At 48.8% G+C, this 21,547-nt stretch overlaps 1 protein-coding gene across 1 annotated transcript; it reads left to right on the plus strand.

Moving 5' to 3' along the window:
- Positions 1 to 837: 837 nt before the first annotated feature.
- lrp3 (low density lipoprotein receptor-related protein 3) lies at positions 838 to 21,323 on the plus strand. Its single transcript, XM_067248614.1, has 7 exons — positions 838 to 952; positions 8,555 to 8,693; positions 11,226 to 11,431; positions 12,482 to 13,101; positions 13,408 to 13,880; positions 15,365 to 15,497; positions 17,987 to 21,323. The coding sequence occupies exons 1-7, from the start codon at positions 877 to 879 to the stop codon at positions 18,794 to 18,796; spliced, it is 2,457 nt and encodes an 818-aa protein (XP_067104715.1). The 5' UTR covers positions 838 to 876; the 3' UTR covers positions 18,797 to 21,323.
- Positions 21,324 to 21,547: the final 224 nt, after the last annotated feature.

A 21,547-nucleotide genomic window follows, 5' to 3' on the forward strand; every position in this document is an offset into this window, starting at 1 on the left:
TTTCATTTGAAACGACAAGAAAAATTCAATTGCAATAATGCCATTTCTCCATGCGGGGGCATCTTTGAGACAATGTATTCGATCAAGAATCCCTAAACGGGATGGAGACATAGGTACAGAAATACGTATGTTATTTTGAATTGAAGTGGACAACCATTTGTGCATAGACCAATGCATTTGTATGACGAATCATTGGTAGTAGTTAGGTAGCAAACTCACAAATCTAAAGTTGTTTAACAGTGCTAATTTTTCAGCGGTCATCTTTCGACGGGTATTCTTTCTTCAAGAACCACAAGATACGGATCAACAACACTTTTGTCACGAAGTGTGAAGTCACGACTGTAGGTTTGCAGCTGAAAAGCCTTCTCCACGGCAGAGAAAAGTGTCGTTTGGGGGAACCCTCGTTGTGACACTTTACTAGGCACGCGAATGAAAAGTAAACGTATCTGGTACGTGCTATGCACACAATGCGTAGAACGCCACATTTAAAGCGTTGAAAACCGAGATAGTAGTTGCGATTATTGTGCATTATTGAGCTAAGGTTTCCACTAATGTGGGAAGACAGTTTTCTTTAGGTCCGTCGGATATCAATCAAAGCGGAAATCATGAAAGGAGCCAGCCATTCATGTTGAGGATACGTCCAATCCCCCTCCTTCTCTATAGCTAGCTATATCACTTTGTCCTGGCGAGCATTTCATTTCAACAGCCTAAAATGACGACGTAAACACGAATTTGTACGTCCGAGAAATATTTTTTACAGCGAGGGATGCTTTCTCACAATTATTTGCAAGTGCTTCGGGACATTTTCTGAGCAACCACCACAGATGTTTCTGAAATTATCGCCAAGATGACAAAAGAATTACCTGGGCCATTGGTATGATGGAGCGGTTAGGAGCGCCAGAGCTTCTGCTGATTAAATGGATATGTATACGGTTCGCTTTGGTTTGTGTTGGTGAGTATGAAGAGGTTCTGTTGTTTTTTAGTTATTTCTACTTTATCTGGCTGTTGTGGCTTTGTCCTTTGTAATAAATATTAACATTCTTTGTTTTGGTAAAACTTGATGGACACAGAATATGCACTGCATTTTGCCATGTTGTGAAGAACTTATTATTCCACTCAACAAAAACGCCTGGATGCCAGTCACTGCAGTGTATTCTAATCATTAGAAAGATAAGAAAATGTCTATCCAAGTGTTAGTATGCGTCGTTTTGCCATAAATATAACCTGTTTAATATGACATTCATATGTTTTCCTTTTGCATTATGCATCATGACTTTTCATTGATTCCTCCTACTGAACGATAGCGTTAGTTTGTAAACACGACTGCACTGTCCAACGTGTCTGCATCATTCCGCAGCATTTGATAAAGTGAGTGCTTTATCAGCATGACATCATTGCTTCCTCACAGCATCAATTCCTGAATGTCTCGTGCAGCAAGCAGAAACGGACCCACTCGTGCCCAGAGAGACAACTTGAATGTACAACACTTTACCTCATAAATGGAAAGTGATCTACCTCCACTAGTGACAATAGTTTACCCTACAAAAACTCAGGATGTTGTTGAGCGTTTCCAAACTGCCTACACCCGAGTTCTCCTTTGCAACGGATCAGGAATCCCTGCCACCTCGAGGGGATAGGGATGAGCATAGCTCAGCATTTGACTTTGACTCCCCCGTACGTCACTTCAGACACAAGCATCTGCTGAACGAACACATTTCAAAGTGGCCTCTCCCCAGACCTCACAGGTTCCTCGTGGAGGCTGAGGAAAGGGACCTCAGATACAGGTGGTGTTGTGGTTCCCCGTGGAGGCTGAGGAAAGGGACCTCAGATACAGGTGGTGTTGTGGTTCCTCGTGGAGGCAGGGTCAGAGTAAAGGGACCTCAGATACAGGTGGTGTTGTGGTTCCTTGTGGAGGGAGGCTCTGAGGAAAGGGACCTCAGATACAGGTGGTGTTGTGGTTCCCCGTGGAGGCTGAGGGAAGGGACCTGAGATACAGGTGGTGTTGTGGTTCCTTGTGGAGGGAGGCTCTGAGTAAAGGGACCTGAGATACAGGTGGTGTTGTGGTTCCTCGTGGAGGCTGAGGAAAGGGACCTCAGATACAGGTGGTGTTGTGGTTCCTCGTGGAGGCTGAGGAAAGGGACCTCAGATACAGGTGGTGTTGTGGTTCCTCGTGGAGGCAGGGTCAGAGTAAAGGGACATCAGATACAGGTGGTGTTGTGGTTCCCCGTGGAGGCTGAGGAAAGGGACCTCAGATACAGGTGGTGTTGTGGTTCCTCGTGGAGGCAGGCTCTGAGGAAAGGGACCTGAGATACAGGTGGTGTTGTGGTTCCTCGTGGAGGCAGGCTCTGAGGAAAGGGACCTGAGATGGAGGTGGTGTTGTCGTTCCCCGTGGAGGCTGAGGAAAGGGACCTGAGATGGAGGTGGTGTTGTGGTTCCTCGTGGAGGCTGAGGAAAGGGACCTGAGATGGAGGTGGTGTTGTGGTTCCTCGTGGAGGCTGAGGAAAGGGACATCAGATACAGGTGGTGTTGTGGTTCCTCGTGGAGGGAGGCTCTGAGGGAAGGGACCTCAGATACAGGTGGTGTTGTGGTTCCTCGTGGAGGCAGGGTCAGAGTAAAGGGACCTCAGATACAGGTGGTGTTGTGGTTCCTTGTGGAGGGAGGCTCTGAGGAAAGGGACCTCAGATACAGGTGGTGTTGTGGTTCCTCGTGGAGGCAGGGTCAGAGTAAAGGGACCTCAGATACAGGTGGTGTTGTGGTTCCTCGTGGAGGCAGGGTCAGAGTAAAGGGACCTGAGATGAAGGTGGTGTTGTGGTTGGCGGAGGCAGGGTCAGAGGAAAGGGACCCGAGATACAGGTGGTGTTGCAGAGCCCGAGAGCAGGGTGGAGGCGTCCTTAGAAACCTGAGACCTCTGGGTGGATCTGTCCCCCCCTCCTTTTTCTTGTATGTTCACACAAAGTACCCTTACAGTCTCACCGCTAAACACATGCACAGGCTTGTCAGGTCATGAAGGAGACACCGAGAAAGAGGACACGCCGATGAACACTCCAGTTCAAACAAACCTTCTCTCTTTACTCTGAGGGCTTTGATATGCCGTGAAGTACGTTTCTGCTTTTGACGTGTTCGAGTTTGTCGTTTAGAGATGTGAAATCAAGTTGTTTCGTGTCTCGTCAATAGCTTCAAAAGACAGATTACAAATAGTGAACCTTTCTTAGAGTTCGTTTACCAATCTTTCCCTGGAGATCAATATGTTATTCACTAGTATATAGGCTATGTTATTCCATGGGTGTAATATAACTCTGACCATGTTGTATTGATGAGTGTGTAAAATGGACGAGCACCTTTTCATAACCTTCCCATGAGTCAGTGGCCTGCCTCAGCCTGATGTAAGAAGTGGGGAGTTTGCACAGAGGAATGTGGACATAACTAAGATTTAGACTCCATAGGCGGTTCCACATTATGTCCTTTGTCCAAATAATTGGTGTGAGACTTGACTGGAACTAGACTCATTTCAGCTAAATGGTTGTTTTACACTGTTTTGGTCTGTAAAAAAATAGCTTAATATGTTAAATTCTGATGCTTTTCCTGTCTTTGTCTTGCCATACACTTCACCTCTCTCAGCATTGGCAACATCAAACCCCCAATTTTTTTTACGAGACGGACTGCAACGCCTCCCTTGAAAAGTTAGATTGTGTAAATTTACCCTCTCACCCGTCAGGGTTGAAGGCAGCCTTGCTGTCGTTCTGTCTGCCGAGGAACAGACAGGAGGGGAACAGACAGGAGGGGAACAGACAGGAGGGGAACAGACAGGAGGGGAACAGACAGGAGGGGAACAGACAGGAGGGGAACAGAGGCCTGTACAGTCAACCTCACAGCCGCCACTTGTTTTTCGGAAACAAAGAACGTCAGCGCCCAGTGTGAGCTCAGTCACGCATTACTCAGGCTCTTTGTGTCTTCTCGGTAGATCTGTGGTGAATACCACCACCACCACCACCATCTTCCTCCCCTTCCCTCTCCACTTCCCGTCCCCTCACGAGAAGTCCCAACACGGTTCTGCAGCATGTCCTTCGGGGGCTTGGTTCCCAGAGCAGAACAGGAGAGAGAAAAGAGAAACACTCTTTTGAAGAAGCAAAACACACACATCCACACACACATCCACATCCACCCCCCCATACATCCACACCCACACATATACCCACACACACCACAAGCAGAAACCCAAACATACCGTGGACAACCAGGGAAAAAGGCAGCCCTGCCCGTGGCCGGCATGTGTGCCTGTGAAGGGAAGCAAGGGGAGGGTCTGCACAGGCTGTGTCTGGTGCCAGGGCCTGGTGCGTTGGGCAGGCTCAGCAGATGTTCATACTGAAGATGATGCATCACAGGTCCAGGAACCCTACCGCATGTTTACTTTTCTACTGGCTTTCCCTTGGGTCTGGGTTAATTGCAGTAATTGAACAGATGAACACACACAGACATGCTCACACACACACACACACAGACATGCTCACACACACACACACACACACACACACACACAGACATGCTCACACACACACACACAGACATGCTCACACACACAAACACACAGCGCATCAGGTCCTGTCGGTGTAGTTTTGCCGCGAAAGCTCGGTGTCCTGCCAAACGTTGTGGATCCATGTCACTTCTGATCTGAGTGAAGTTCCATCTACTTCTGCGTTCTCCTCGTGGTCTTCCACGTCTCCCTCTCCGGTCCAGATGGTCCAGTTTTACGGACGGCATGTTTATCGTGGCCTGTGCAGCCGCCTGCAGTGCATTAATACAGATGAGGGTGGCCAAATGCTTTTGTAGTGTTGCCAAGAGCCCCCACTCCTCACTAACTTGGGCCAGGCTGATAATAACGATCATCTAGTTCTAGTGCTCTCCTCCACTCCAGCATCTATGTACGCTGTCACTTCTCTCCCGGTGATGATTATCAATTACCGTCGTGAGCAGCGCGGCAGACGAGGGCACGCCGTGGAATTATCCAGAAGCTCTGATGGGAAGGGGGGAGGGAGAAACACTTGTCAACCTGAGTCAGGTGGCTGAGCGGTTTGGGAATCGGGCTAGTAATCAGAAGGTTGCCGGTTCGATTTTTGGCTGTGAAAAAATGACGTTGTGTCCTTGGGCAAGGCACTTCACCCTACATGCCTCCGGGGAATGTCCCTGTACTTACTGTAAGTCGCTCTGGATAAGAGCGTCTGCTAAATTACCAAATGTTAATGTAACCTGATTTCAGAATCCGATTTTCTGATTGGAAGAAAGCAATCGTTCAATCACTATCTAATGAGCGTGACGTCTGTGTGCAGGCGCGTCCCTGCGGCGGGTTGTTCGAGGACGACGACGAAGAACGACAGGAACCGGTTCGTCTTTGACGAGTTGTTTGTCGGAATCGCCCCCCTGGTCTTGGACGTTTTCCTTAGCGCCACCGGCAGCAAACCAATTAACGTTAAGCTTGCGAGCAGTCAATGTTGGATTTAGCTGTAATGGATCTTTCTTTGAAGTGAGAGGCTGCTGTTTATATTGCACCACAGACGTTTTCCGGGGGATTGCTTGTTGGAGAAGTTTCTTTCGATTTTTATCGCACTGCTCCCTCGCTGTGTGGTGCAGTAGTTTCACTGAGGGATGAGCGAGGAAGCACACATGCTGTCTATCCTTTCTCCTCCTCCCCTATTCCCTAACCACCATGTTCGGGTTTAGCATTGGTGCGCAGGGTCTATGTTTAATCAACCTTCAGGGAATTTCGTACCTTAGAGCTGGTCACAGCAGTTTTCCCCCAGAGAGCAGCTTTGCTCCCTGGTGCACTTTTACTGTGGCCGCTGTGAAAGGCCTGCTCCACTAATAATGTGTTTTCTTTGAGTGTGATCCATAAGGACCTTGACACAGTGCTGTGTCCCCTTGCCCCTGGTGTATGTGTGCGCGCCTGTGTGTGTGTGTGTGTGTGTGTGTGCGTATCACCTCCCCCTGGGTGATGGCAAGACATTTAATGAGATGGATGTTTTCCGCTCTTGCTGCACTGCAGATTGAAGAGGTGAACGGTGAGGAGTCAAAGAGAGAGGTGCCGAGAGAGAGAGGTGCCGGAGAACCAGAGAGAAAGAGGAAGACCAAGCAGAAGAAAACATTAAAGCCAGAGTTGTGTGAGGTCACCATGCTCTTCCTCTATGGTGGCTTTGATGCAGAGACTTGTGGGAAATGTGGTCCAGGCCCCTAATTAGACACTTCGGAAATGACATCTGCACGCACAGACACCCACACGCACATACACACACACACACACACACACACACACACACACACACACGGGTCTTCAGACAGCAGCAGAGCTACCAGCTTCCTTCCTTCCCTGTGAGGGAGCTATTGTTGTTGATTACTCATTGTTATGGACAGGATTAGGAGCTGTAGACTTGAGTTGAACAAAACCGGGAAATAACTGCAATACGGGAAGGGCCAACATAGTCGTCTCTCGTTCCGTGTCCTTGTAAAATATTATGTTCACAACAAGCATATCTTCACACTTGTAGTACTGGCTGAAAAACAATGTATTTGATGCAAAACCTATGATTTCCAAAGTGACCCTTGTTTTTGCTCACTTACATTACCGTATTGAACCATGCTTCAGGTTTCCCTTACCTGGACAAGTGGGTGCTACCACCATTGAGAATAGAGGGGGGATCTGAACCTCTCTGACTAGAGACAATGCCCCGTTGTGGCAGCATATGGTTTGGTCCTGTCAACGGCTCTTGTGCTAATGCGAGGTTTATGATAGTTGGGCAGGGAGAGGAGCATTCTGCCTGGCACTAGCTCTGCGATATGCTGTTACAACATGGTACTGAGTATCTATAATTCACACCTCGTCATGAATAAGGAAAGGGGTGATATATCTTTCTTGTGGCGAGGCTGCGTTAGTAGATTAAGGTGGAGAATGATTCAGAAGCTAGGCTAGTGTTGGGCCTTGCAGCCGTCCATGTCTTCTTTTGTATGCTTGAGAGAGCCCTCTGTGGAGCTTAAGTACAGCGTGGATGATGCACATTCATACTTGATTACAGGATATGAAAGTTGGAGGTCCTCTGATCTGTCTTGAAATGTTAGCCCACGTTTGAAGCTGGTCTAGATGGTCTAGGCATGGCTTAGCATTGTTAGCTAGTCTTGTAGGCTTGGCTTAGCATGGTTAGCTAGTCTTGTAGGCTTGGCTTAGCATGGTTAGCTAGTCTTGTAGGCTGGCTATATAGCACTGTTAGCTAGTCTTGTAGGCTTGCAATAGCACTGTTAACTGGTTTAGTGTCCTTGAGGAATGGCCATAGCGACAGTTCAGTTACAGTTTGAAGTAACTGAATCCTCGACTGGTAAAGAAATGTAGAACTCTCGTCTGCCAACTCACACCTGTCATTCAGGTGGAGCCTGAGGGAGTCTCAACGCCTGTCAAATCCTCGTCACTTCTGAGTTTTCACTCCATCTATCAGCCACTGCTACGTCACACGCACACAAACACACACACAAACACACACACAAAAACAGCGCCTCCAATTTGCGGTTTGGTAGCGGCTGTGGCATTATCAAGAGACGGGGATATTCATTACTTAAAAACACATTTACAGACACATTGCAGGATGTCTAGTTTTCCCTCTCGTTTTTACACGTTTGTAACGTGTTAGCACAGTGCTAACACTTCCTTTGACTTTTCTACCCTGGTGAGAATTTACATTTTCAGTTGTTTTTGTGGATGTTTTTTTTTTTTTGTCACATTTTTGATTTACTTAGTGTGTATATTTTTCAGGCTTTACTTTCTGGTTTATTCAGTTTGAATTCTTATGCTCCTGATTTTTGGTCAGTAAGGTTGAGCACAACAAAGCTGGTGGGAAAATCTGAAGACGTTTGAACATGGCAGCCTCAGAGGACAGACTCTCCATGGGATGTCAGGCAACTCTGTTGAATATTTCATCCGTTCATCTGAGCAAGTGAAATCCCTGTTGAGGCAGTCCGACCCCTTGCCTGTCGGAGGGATGTGTGACGGCTATACAAGCCCTTGAATCCCCCATGTCCTGCATAAGGAGAACACACACATACACACCCCCTCACACACAAACACATACACAAGAAACCAGCCCCGCTCAGAGATGTTGCTGGGTTGTCTTGTTGGAACACGTGATTGAACAACATCTATCGGTGGTTGAGCGGTGAGGGAATCGAGCTAGTAATCAGAAGGTTGCTAGTTCGATTCCCGGCTATGCCAACCAAATGACGTTGTGTCCTTGGGCAAGGCACTTCACCCTACTTGCCTCTGGGGAATGTCCCTGTACTTACTGTAAGTCGCTGTGGATAAGAGCGTCTGCTAAATGACTAAATGTAAATGTAAATCTATGAAAAACGTGTAAATTGTGTGTCCAGGTGAGGTGTTAGGTGTGTAGCCAGTGCAAGTGTGCACAGAGAATCTCTTTTGAAATATTAGTGGTGTAGGTGTAACCTAATCTCCTAATGAAGGAATAACAGAGTTTTGCTTCTCCCTTTGTTATTGTGTGTGTGTGTGTGTGTGTGCGTGTAGCGGCCTGCAGTGGGAAAGTGGAGCTGCACACAGAGAGGAGGGGGGTAATCTACAGCCCCTCGTGGCCCCTCAACTACCCCCCAGGAATGAACTGTAGCTGGAACATCCAGGGAGACCGGGGGGAGGTCATCACCATCAGGTAATCAAACACACACACACACACACACACATTCTCAGATGAACAAGAAGTGAGAAGTTCTCTTGAAATATGAAGCGGGGTTGGTGACAGCTTTCACTGTAAACTACATGACTGTTCAAAGACGCCACACAAAGACCTTCTCTCTCATCTCTTCTCTCCTCCCCTCTTTCTCCTTCTCTCTCCCCCTCCTTCTTCACTCTCTCTCCCTCTCTTCATCCTCCTTCTCAGCCTCTCTCACTCTCTTTAAATATACTCGTCAACTCGAGATGACAAGATGACTCACGTCCCTAGAGAGAGAACACCAGATGGATGGTTGATGTCAGAGAATGTTCCTTCTAATCTCTCCCCAGGATCCTTATTAGTACCTTCCTAGCGAGACGGCCCCGCTACCTCTCTCTCCTTCCCCGGACTCATAAGCACCACGGCCCAGCTCTCACTCCTAATCCCTCCTGGTACCTGAACTCTGTCCAATCCAGTCTCTTCTATTAGCATCAGCCAAGCCTCATCGATCATCATATAGCTTAGATAATGGGGCATTCTGGGAGAGGAAGAAAAGAGGAAGAACGAAAGGGGGGGTGGGGGCAGGCGAAGGTGAAGGGATGACGAGTGATTGGATCAGCTGGTTTCCGAGCGCCCCTCTGTTTACGCGACGGAGGGGGGCACGCTTCTCCTGGTCCGCGTTGCGATGGCGGGGATAATTGCCCTCTGGAGATCGCATCCCCTCTGCGTCGTCTACTCTCCGTTTGCGAGGCCAGCTAGTTGAACGGCGACGTCTGTTGTCGCTCGGTGCTTGTTGCCGTTTTTCTCAATCTCGTTGCAGAAGAACAGTTCAACCTTGTTTAAACTGGAGGGAGTAGTTGCTTTCTAACTTGGCAGGAAGGTTCACTTACAGCAGGCAACAGCGACTGCAGTGCCCAAACCATGACATCATCCCTAAAGCCTTAGCTGTGTGTGTGTGTGTGTGTGTGTGTGTGTGTGTGTGTGTGTGTGTGTCTGTTATGATCCCAGCTATATGCTCAGAGATCATTACTAAGTGGTGGGGAGAAGTGCTAAAGATTTCAGCAAATCAATAGTACTCGGCCATGCCTGCCTACTCTTTCTGAGGCAGCCTGACTTGACAGACCTTGGAAAAATAGAACACCAATATCTGCACTGCTGATTCAGTTTTTGTGTTATTGGTGCAGAAACTCAAATGGGCTAGTCCAGTTCATCTTGATTGAGTTCTTTGTTAGGGGGGAAAGTAATCAATTCTTCTAAGGAGGTTTTGTGAAGGCATATTTAGTGTAGCTCCTCCTGCAGCCCAGCCTGTTATTGGGTGTCTAAAAGACCACACAGCCGTGTCGGTTTAAAACGTAAGAAATTACCCCCTTTTGAAGTTATGAATCATTACATTACAGTCAAAGAAGCTGTTGATTGCTTCAACAGGGTTTGACCAAAGGGACAAGATACCCTAGTATATTGGCTATTTAATAATGAATAACCAAATTATTTTCTCCCTGAAACAAACCAGCCAACATTTTACAAAAATACTTTCTCTCCAGAGCTTATCAAAGTAAGCTTTTTATAATTACGTTATTAACCAACATGGCCTCCCACGTCAAACAATGTAGGCGTTTTTCTTTTAAATACCTTATTTTGTTTTCGTATATTTGGCCCCAGGGCTGTAGAGAGTTAGACGGCCTCCCTCGCAGCAAAGCTTTAAAAGGGACATTTTATTGGCCATAAAGAGTTGCTGTGTTGCAGTGTTGATATGTAGCATTAATGGGCTCTCAGACCCTCTTTGGCACATTGGCAGCAGCGAGTGATTTGATAAGCAGCTGTCGGCTAGGCTAGCTAGCTTGGGGCAGGGGATAAATAGCCAGATTGCTGCCCTTTAGAGTAAGAGTCAGGAGATTAGACATCTTCTCTTGGCTGTACTTCCTCTCTCACACTCATATCTGGAACCAGCTGTTCACATACACACTGCCTACAGTAAAACTTGATATGACGGTTCTTGGTTGCACTTGGGGGCACTCGCACAGTCAGTTCACACACAGAAACGTTTTTACATGCACCCGTACCGCTAACCAGACGGGATTACGATTCATCTGTGTGAATCATATTGAGATGCGAGAAAGTAAAATCGGCTTTTTTGGAAGCCGCGTTTCATGATGTGACCGCAAGCCCCGAGTCAGAGCATCTTCACAGCCGGTGTGAAGATGCTGCTCGTCTGAGCGCTAAATTGGGTCTTTGGGCTGCCGATGGCTGTCTCCAAGGGAACCTGAGCGAATTACAGGCGCCTAGACGAGTCCCAGCACATTACCTTTTATCCATCCTTACTCTGAATCCAAAAGCTGGTGTATTGGGAGGGAGGGGAGACTGAGCGGGCAGCCTCAGGAAGGTGTGAGTTGTAGCAACATCCACAATAACGATGGTGTCATTTCGACGGAAGAAATCCCTCCGGGACACACACAGCATCCGCACAAGATTAAGAAATGCAACTTTTCCCCCCTTAACGTTCCTACTCCTTCTTCCTTTCTCCTCCTCCTCTAGTTTCCGTAACTTCGACCTGGAGGACTCGGGGCGGTGTGCGGGGGACTGGCTGCTCCTCGGCCCCACCTGGAGGGAGGAGTACCGGGTCTGCGGCACCCTCCTGCCCCCTCCCTTCATCTCCTCCCGAGGACGCGTGTGGCTCCACTTCCACTCCCGGGCCAACAGCTCCGGCCAAGCCCAGGGCTTTCGTCTCTCCTACATCCGTGGTGAGTGGAGCTTAGAGTTCGAGAGGGCGCTAGGACGAAGCCTTAGCCCCACGAGCTAAAGCCTAGGTTCTCCCCCCACAGGGAGATGGTTCGGATTGAAGGAAAGTGCGCGAAGGATTATGATGGGAACTGGGTTTTTATGATGAGTTGTCGTACCCCAAGACTATATTAACCCGTCGAGCTAAAGTCTTATCATGTTGAGCCATGGGAGGGTTCAGGGCTGCAAGACTGTGTTGTGGTGTGGACTGACTTTGCTGGATCAGCAACAGCTGTACTAAGACATGTTGACACAGGCCAGGCCAGACACAATGGAATGCACTGTGTTGATAATTCTGAAGTAAACTGAGATTTCAGCTATGCAGCACTGTGGGTTCTTGTGTGTGTGTGTGTGTGTGTTAGCTTGTAAACATGTCTACCTGCTCTCCTGCTGATAGTCAACATGTCAAATCCATCCTTCGGCTAATGGAGCCAAAACACTGGTTGTTATCAAACATGACTTCTCAGAGGGGAGCTCAGCATGCCAGTGTTTCATTTTAATAAACAAATTTGATCGTTGATTGAATTAATGAATGAACAAATAAGGCACCATCATTCTAAATATGAACGGCAGAAGGGAGGAGACAGAGGCAAGCACTACAGTTAAAACAATTTATATCAGGGTGTGTTCAAATCAATGGCTGACCATTAGCTGCTTCTGTCATTAAATCTTTTACAGTTGATGTTCGTTGGCAGTTGGAAAGAATTGGTTTAGGTTGCCATGTCCCTGTATCCAAGCTGAATATTTGGTGGTTTGCCGTCATTCCACAAACTAGGACAGTGTATACGTAGCTATATCATGTCATCCCTGAATAACCAGTATCATGCAGCGTAACAGAGATTCTGACTTTCGTCCGCCCAAACATGGTACAGATGGTGAGGCATAGTGTTGTGGCAAGTGTGGGTATGTGCCTTGTCTATGTAGCGACTATCCGTTCATCCCTACTGGCTGCTACGTCTGTCTGACGCTGTCTAGTCAGTCCCGCCAATCCCCTTCCGTCTCTCCATTCGCAGGCCGTCTGGGTCAGAGCAGTTGCCAGAGCGACGAGTACCTCTGCGGGAACGGCAAATGCCTCCCCCGCACCTGGAAGTGCAACGGCCTAGACGAGTGCGGCGACGCCACCGACGAACGTAACTGCGCCCCTCCACCCACCGAGTCCCGGCCCGGCCTGTGCCCTGCTGGCTCCCTCTCCTGCACGCATGCCCAGTCCACCCGCTGCCTGCCCCCCTCGACGCGCTGCAACGGCGCCCGCGACTGCCCCGACGGCTCCGATGAGGCGGGCTGCCCCGACACGGCCTGCGGCAAGCGCCTGGGGAACTTCTACGGCTCTTTCGCCTCGCCGGACTTCTTCAGGCCGAACCGGAGCGCCCAGGGAGCGGAGCTGCGCTGCTCCTGGCTGCTCGACACCCAGGACCCCAAGCCCATCATGCTGCAGCTGGACCTCCAGCTAGGCCCGGGGGACTCCCTCCACGTGTACGACGGTCTGGTGCAGAGGGCGGAGCGCCTCCTACAGGCCCTGTCGCACCACAACAACCGCAGGCCGGCCCTGTTGGAGTCCAGCAGGGGGCAGATGAGCGTGCTGTACCTGGCTCAGCCGCGGAGCCCCGGACACGGGTTCAACGCCACATACCAGGTGGGTCTCTGAGTGGCTTCTTGACTGCCTGTCTGAAGCGTTCGGTGTTGATGTGGTTGACGGGGGTTGAGGGCCCTGTGTTTGTGGACAGCTTTTTAAGGCTTCTGCTACACAGTGGTCACGTTCCTCAAAGTCTGGTCCCTTTCCCTCCTTGCAGATTCTGACTAGGTCGCTAAAAGATCAAATATTATAATTAATTATCGTATAAGAGATTGGATGGAGACTGTCTTCAAAATCAGTTAATTCAAATGCATTCATCTCTGTCTTGCGCTCCTGAACTCCGATCCGCTCTCGTTTCCTCAAAAGGTCAAAGGTTACTGTTTCCCGGGCGAGCACCCATGCGGCGGCGACCAGGGATGCTACTCGGAGAGGCAGCGCTGCGACGGCTACTGGCACTGCCCCACGGGCCGCGACGAAGAGCAGTGCCCCGTGTGCCAGGAGGGCGAGTACCCGTGCGAGGGAGGCAGCGGTGCCTGCTACCCCTCCTCGGAGCGCTGCAACAACCAAAAGAGATGCCCCGACGGCTCGGACGAGAAGAACTGCTACGACTGCCAGCCCGGAAACTTCCACTGCGGCACAAATCTGTGCATCTTCGAGACGTGGCGCTGCGACGGCCAGGAGGACTGTCTGGACGGAAGCGACGAGAGAGACTGTCTGGCGGCCGTTCCCCGGAAGGTGATCACGGCGGCGCTGATTGGCAGCTTGGTGTGCGGCCTACTGTTGGTCATCGCTCTGGGCTGCGCCTTCAAGCTCTACTCCCTCAGGACCCGCGAGTACAGGTACTGGAGCAAGACGCTGTTTCTAACAGTCTTTTTCCTTTCCTCACCCCTTCCTTTTCAACTCCTTTCACTCTATTTTTAGCCGTTTTTCTGCCCTTTCCTTCTTCATTTTCTGCGACCCTGCTAGCCATCCCTTTCTATTCCGTACTCATTAGTGTGTCTTTCTCCTCCCTCATCCTCCCCCTCGTTAATCAACGCTTCTTTTGCTCCTCTATTCCTTTTTCCCCTCTTTTGTTGCTCTTTTGTCTCATTCCCTGACTGGATTTGGTGTTTATACGACCTCCAGTTTGCCCTCGCTCTTTCCTCCCTCCACCTTCTCTTCTACTCCAAAGCACCGCCATTCCCTTTCCAGGCCCTAATTGATCACACCACTGAGAGTCTATGACAAAGAGCTTTAATCTGACTCCCACCAATGATGAACGAGCGCTGCCGCTAGCCGTTGTCTGCCCCGGGTTAGCACGCTATGCTCAGCCCCCATTCCCCAAGGGTGGGCCCGCTAATAGGCTCACGCTGCCGCCGTTAGCATCCCGCTCAGCTAGCGCTATGCTACGCTGCTGATGCCCCGCTAATCCATACAGTGTAACTCCCCTCTCTCTCTGTGTAAGCTGGTAGGCTTGGCCTTGAGACCCTGCTGTAAAAAGGCTCTATGGAAAATGAGAGCGAGAGAGCGGGAAAGTGACGAGAGATAAAGTGAGAGAGTGAGGAAGATGGATACAGCAGCAGTATTATTAGCAGCTGCTGTAGTTACATTTAGTCATTTAGCAGACGCTCTTATCCAGAGCGACTTACAGTAAGTACAGGGACATTCCCCCCCGAAGCAAGTAGGGTGAAGTGCCTTGCCCAAGGACACAACGTAATTTGGCACGGCCAGGAATCGAATTGGCAACCTTCAGATTACTAGCCCGACTCCCTCAACGCTCAGCCACCTGACTCCCATGTTAATTACAGTTAAAGTTGGCTCAGGCTGTGTGGAACTGTCATGACTGTCAAGTGATCTTAACTGCCGAGGTGTGTGTGTGTGTGTGCGTGTGCGTGTGTGTGTGAGAAACGGAAAGACAATTTAGTTTAGTTCCCAAGTGATGTGACTGGTAAGATCTCTGCTATATTTAGACACATTTGCAGCCGTGCTCTCATAGAAACAGAATGTCAGCTCATTGTTCTACATGGTTGCAACATCTTTCCCAGTTATTCTTCCTATTGAGGACTGTCAAAACCACTGAAGTTGCGTAATATGTGTGACTATGGTGTAGAGGTTTTCAACAACACCTTGGGAGACCATTTCAAGAGTTCCTGAAAAGGAAAATATTGGAAAGTGGACAAATGTTTACAGTCCCGTGGGTGTTCATTACGGAACTATCGATTGACTGTTGGATTGATTGTCATAGCTCACAAGATTGTCACACTGTTGTCAATCTAATAAAAAAAAAGATTATCCATCAATACTATTTCTTTTTCTCTGTTGTTTTTCATTTAAAACATTTCAGAGCGTTCGAGACTCAGATGACCCGCCTGGAGGCGGAGTTTGTGCAGAGAGAGGCTCCGCCCTCTTATGGTCAGCTGATCGCCCAGGGCCTCATCCCTCCAGTGGAAGACTTTCCCGTCTACAATCCAACCCAGGTAAAGGCCAGTTCAGACTGCCCAAACAAACACCAACAGACAAGGGCTGTTGGGTTGTGTTGGTTTGGTGTGACGTTTGTAGTGTAAAAATGACAGTTATCTTTCCAAACATTCTAGAACCAACAGCCAACAGTAGAATATTTGGTGTTTGTTGGGGAAGTGTGACCTGCTTCAGTGCTACCATGCTGTTGATGTCGCGGCTAACTAGCTGAAGTTTATAGCTACAATTCCGGAACCAACCACAACTCGTATAAACACAATTTCCCTGTATAGGTACATCACAGCACTGTGGGTCGATATTAGTATTTACACGCCTAAGGTCCCCTAAGTCTACAGTACCACATTTTATTCTACTTTTCTGACCTATATAAATCCCAATGCAGGGTTAATGAAGAGCCTCCTCCCTCAGTCTCTACTTGTCTGCTGCTGGCTAGTAAATATAGCACAGCCATTTCAGAGAAGTCCAGTACTCTGGAAACACCTCCATCCATCATCATAGCCCAGACAGAGTCACAGCAGTGGCCTCCATTCTCCAGACCCAATTTCCTTCCCATCCATCCATTCTCTCTCTTCATATTTTTCTCTCTCTCTCTCCCTCGCTGTTTGTCCTTTCCATATATCAATTTTTTCTTATTCTTTCCCTCTATCTCCCCCTTTTCTTTATTCCCGTTTTCTCTTCATCTCTCTCTCTAGTATCTCTACTCACATCCTGTGTCTCTCAACTATTGATCTCTCAATCCTTTTCTCTCTCTCGGCTGTTTCTTTTCATTTCTCTTTTGCTCGCTCTCTCTCTGACACATTTTCACTGTCTCTGCCCCAGCCTAACACGTTCTCACCATCTTATCTCTGTTTTCACTCAATTTCTTCTCTCTCTCTCTCTCTCTCTCTCTCTCATGTTGTCTTACTTTCCCACCATCTCCCAGTGCCCAAACTCCCTCCCACCCCCAACTCTAAAATGGCCATGTCATTTTATGGGAGATAAATGGGCAGCGTTAAAGAGGTAGTCTACCTCTCTCGTCTGGACTCCCGCTGAGAGAGAAAGCTACCGAGCTAACTCCCTCAGGCATCACTGTGTCAGTATGGAGGGAGGAGGAAGGATGGATGGAGAAGGGTTTGTAACAGTTTATAAATACTGGTCTTCAATCATGTGTGGATTCAGAGGAATGGAAGAGTATTATGGAGTAGACTTACATTAGATGTTGGTGTGAGGATTCAGTAATAGGATAAATCTGCCTTGTGGGCCAGAACCAAGCCTTAAGATATGGAGCTTTCGAACCTTAAACTCAGTTTGTTAAAGCTCCTAATCTCAATGTCGACGGGATGCATGGAAGATTTTATCATCGTGTTCCAGTCTGTTTAGCACATTTCTTGACTTCCCATGCTCACAGGCCACCTTGTCAAATGTTGTTTTTTTTTAAGGTTAAACATGTAGGCTATTATCAAATACCTATTAACACACCGCATGGCGTGAATACTTTACCAATTAAAAGTAATCAGGATAAGAGTGTCTGCTAAATGACTAAATGTAATTACACTGTACACAGCTACGGTGGACGTTAGCGCTAGCTTTGATTAGCGCTTTCAGATTTCATCTTCACCAAGCACCCCTGTTCTTGTCCGTGAAGTTTACCGTCAGGTTTTGGTCCTGTCAGATGCGTGGGTTAATTGGTGCTAATTCTATGATCACATAGCTCCGCAGATGGAGCGGCTCTTAGCGTAGCTTGTTGGCTAATGATCAGGCTGGGGCTCCGCGCTTTGCAAGCTCCCTGCTGCAGTCCGCATCCCTCTCATTAAGTTGAGTGGAGAATTGCAGCTCTCGTACACACACACACACAGGCACGCCGAAACACCAGACACACACACACATATTCATATCTCGAGGCAATGCCCGAAAACCACAAACACAGCCGTAGTAGCGGCACCCGCAACCCTAATGTAATGTGCTCTCTCCCTTCCCCCTCCTCTGAAGTAGCCTAGCAAGCTAGCGCAGAGGGCTACTTGATATGCAGCAGTGTGCTTCAGGCTGCGTAGCAGAAAGGGTACAGGGTAGGGGGGCCTTGAGAGGCAAGGCTTAGGGGGGTAAAATGAGAGATCAGGGTCGGACTCCTCCCTCCCTCCCCACTCCTTCCCCCAGCCATACACCACATACTGGCTTTAATAAGAATCTGACACAAACCAAACGAAAGCTTTAGCTGTCTGGCTAGCAGTCTGTGATGTCGTCCATAAGTGATTTTGAAGGGCCCTTGTAGCTGTAAACTGTCTGAGAGAATCCGACTGGTCCCCTGCTTGGCCCAGTGCCACCTCTGATGGGAATGTGATGGGATGGGAATGTTGCCGTGGCAACTGTTTTGCACGTCCAGCAGGGGGAGGGGGAGGAGATTGGCAGGTTTTGATGGTGATGTCATTGATTGTTGAACAATCTCATCCCTCCTGTCCCATCTCTCTTTCTCCCTATATCTCTATCTCTCCCTATTTCTCCTTCTCTTCAGGCCTCCGTGCTTCAGAACCTCCGCACCGCCATGCGACGGCAGATCCGGCGCCACTCCTCCCGCCGGGCTACGTCTCGGCGCCGCCTGGGGCGCCTGTGGAGCCGCCTCTTCCACCGCGGGTCTCGCCTCCGGGGCCAGATCCCCCTCCTCACCCCCCCGGGCTCTGCCCAAGTGACCCTGGGGCTCTACAGCTACCACACTGCCGAGGGGGCCAACAGGAGCAGCGGTGGAGGCCCGCCCCAGACCCCCTCCCCCTGCTCCACGGCGGCCCTGGGCCTGGCCCTCCAGGCTCACTCCGAGGCACTATCCCACCCACCCTCCGAGTCCCCACCCTCCCCGCTCTCCCCGCACTCCTCCTCCAGCAGCCAGGTGGAGGAGCTGTCTCCTGGGTCCCCGGAGAGCCGGAGCAGCGCTGCCCAGGAGGACGAAATCGTCAGCCCCTCCGGGCAGGGTGACCCGGCGCCCCCGTACCCTTCCCAGGACAGCGCAGGCGGCTCCTACAACCGCCGGGCATCCAGGAAGCTGGTGCTCGATCTGGCGGCCAACGTGAGGGGTGTGGCGCTACGGCGGTACTCCTCCCTGGGGGGCCCCGCACCGCTGGTGCCCGCGGCATGCCCCTCCGACCCCCTGACACTTCAGTTCGAGGCGCAGAGAACCACCTCGCCCTCGGGCATGTCGGACCGCAGCGGGGGGTCACCGGCGTCTCCGCCGGGCGTGCCGATCCAGGGGGGGAGGGGGGCACGGAGGGGACACCGTGGCAACGAGGAGGAGGAACTCGGTGACGGGGACGAGTCTTTGTTAGTTTGCTGAAGGAGCGTTGTCCTCCTCAGGCCCGGAGCCAAAACTCTGAACAAAACCTTTACTGGGGTCGCACAGCTAGCTGCCTCTCTACCCTTCCCTCCTTCTCACGACCCTGCCGAGAACGGGAACTTGCGGCTCGAGCTGTGGAAGCGACCAAACAGCAGGAAGGCAGACGGTATCAGGCTGTAAGAGACTTGAGAGATCACCGCTCCCTCTCCCTCCCTGCCTTACAAGAGATTTACAGCTAAGCCTCCTTACCGACCGACACTGAGTCAGTCGACTGACTCACTATCGGCTGCTTTTTTAATAAACGTATCTAATGAAAGCCAAGCGGCTAACGCGGTTTTAACTGAGAGGACTCAAGAAGATGCTAAATGTTTTGACAAATGTGGAGTTGTGAATGCAGTTTGATTTTTATACTTTATTTTCATGCAGTGGCTTACGTTTGTACCCTCTCAAAACGATTGTTTCGCCAGTCGGACTGTGGATGTACACAGAGTGATTTCTGTAGCTGTGGTTACTCAGGTGGAAGAGGCAAAGTCTGTCTCTGCTTTGATACGACAGAGTCCTTTATAGGTGGAGAGGTCTGAAGACTCAGGAAAGGAAAAAGAGATTGACCCCTTACATCTAGTTCAGGTCCACATACCCCCCCTAGAGGCTGGACAGCGTCATTGAAATAATCTGGAAAGCACTTGACGATGATGTAATCGTTCATATCCTTGGCCTCGGTAGGAAAAGATAATTAGGTATCATATTTTCTGCCGCAGCCAGCTTCTTGTTCCTTGTATGTTTGACAGCGCAGTAGGAAGACAGCTTGGCTGGAGGCCTATGCGTATGCACTCATTTGTATTCAAAATATGCAGACATTTTACAGTTACTCCTTTACACTCAACCTGGACCAAGTATATTTCGTTAAAAGATCTTCTCAGTGGGAGCTTCATAGATCGAACACTGACAAACGCTGACCAGGATAGTCCTAGGTGCCAGTTCTAATTTGATATCCTGTCAGTAAAGGGAACGTCTAGCAGAAGAGCATTACCGCTTTGAAGAATGTTCCGTGATACGTGGCATTAATATTTCTACCCTATTTGACGGCTCTTTGTTCGGTAAAAGACCAAACCTCCATAAAGCGGACTCTGAAAACGTTTAGGGTAACAATGTGCTCCTTGTCTGTATGGCTTCAGTTGCACATTACTGTCGATGTCTGTAACCTATTTTACCAGTTACATAAAGAGAAATATCTACTTCCGCCCCAAATACTGTATGTTGGTATTCCACATATTTTTTTTTCTGTAAAGTTCCCCTCTCTTACACCAGTAGCACCTTACTTTACTCCAGACTTGGGAAGTCCAATAACCCATACATACAAGTGCAATAGATCCCCCTTATATTTCCCTGGGGCGAAGTGAGTGTGCCATTCTATCCTGTGTGTGTCTCTGTGTGTGTGTTTGTCCCTGTGTGTGTGTGTGTGTGTGTGTCTGTGAGAGAGAGAAACACACCAGGATATCCTCCAGTATAGTTTTTATACAGGTCGAGTTATTAATGGCCTGTAAGTGATAATGTGCCATTAGAGAAATCTCCAGACCCCTCTCTATCCCCACCTCTCTGTCTTTCCATCTGTCACAATAAGGACCCTCCCAGGCCTCTCCATAATCGCTGGGGAAATTAGCGTCCACCCTGGTAGCAAACACTTCCCTCTCACTGGGTCTCACAGTATGGTTTGCATCTATGGAAGTGTTTTACGACCTTATTACAACAAGAAGAATTACCCGTACCATATGTTAAGTGTCAAAAGCCTCGCAGTGAGTAAAGAATCTTGATGACCCTGGGCTAAGATGGTTTGAGTGTCTTAAAGGCTCGATTTCAGGTCAGTTTGCCGTCATGCTGTGCTGGGGATGTTAAATGGAAAAGCCTGTGAAATGATTCATGTTGAGTTTTTCCTGATAGTTGTCAAATGAGAACCACTACTACTACAAGTGAAATGCGTAGTTTTGTTTCTCCAACAAAAAATAACACCTGTTATCATGTTTAAAATGCTTAACAAGTTGTCAGTAATCTACTGCAACATTTCACAGAAACCTTACTGTAGAATCACAACAGCAGTAAGTCGTTAGCTATGCTGACTGTAGGTTAGTATGCAGTAAGTGTCCATTCAGTTCTCTGTACAGGGTCAGTCTTATTATAGTTGTAGACATTACAGGACTACCGATGCTTTATCTCACCTTAACGGGTATCATCAATTCAGCAGTGCATATAAGCTGAAAACACGTGGCCATTTGATATTGATATACGTTTTGCCGCTGTAACATAGCAATGCTTTCCTTGTGATGAGTGTACATAGAAAACGTGTGTTTGTATAAATGACGGTTCTCCAGTTTCTGAGAATTATTTGTATATTTGAGCTTAAAAAAAAGAAACAACTTGAAAGTTGCCATGAGTTTCAGAGATTGCAGTCAGTGGCAAGTTTGTTGCCACGAGAACACTGTACCGCCTACTGATCGTCTCAAAATGTCTTCTCGTGCCTGCATTTAATAAACCGTTGTTTGATAAAGGTTGGTGTGCGACACCGTGTTCTAGTATTCTCTTCTGTGACGACTGGTAATTAGGGAAGATTATTTCCTATAATTTATTATCTATGAATATAGCATCTTCCTAAATTGCATATCATTTGTGTTAAGATTTTATTTCATGTTCATTGGTCCCTGCCTTGCTGCTTCAGACTGCGTTCTACCGATTCGAGTCCGCAGTAGTAGGACATAG

The sequence above is a fragment of the Osmerus mordax genome, chromosome 13 (assembly GCF_038355195.1).
Source record: "Osmerus mordax isolate fOsmMor3 chromosome 13, fOsmMor3.pri, whole genome shotgun sequence".
Classification (NCBI taxonomy): Eukaryota; Metazoa; Chordata; class Actinopteri; order Osmeriformes; family Osmeridae; genus Osmerus; species Osmerus mordax.

Bases quoted from the DNA above. Each gene is read 5' to 3' on its own strand.
- lrp3 (XM_067248614.1), top strand. From the start codon at position 877: ATGATGGAGCGGTTAGGAGCGCCAGAGCTTCTGCTGATTAAATGGATA. The intron at 11,432-12,481 runs GTGAGTGGAGCT...CTCCATTCGCAG, and splicing joins TCGTCTCTCCTACATCCGTG to GCCGTCTGGGTCAGAGCAGT. The intron at 13,881-15,364 runs GTACTGGAGCAA...AAAACATTTCAG, and splicing joins CTCAGGACCCGCGAGTACAG to AGCGTTCGAGACTCAGATGA.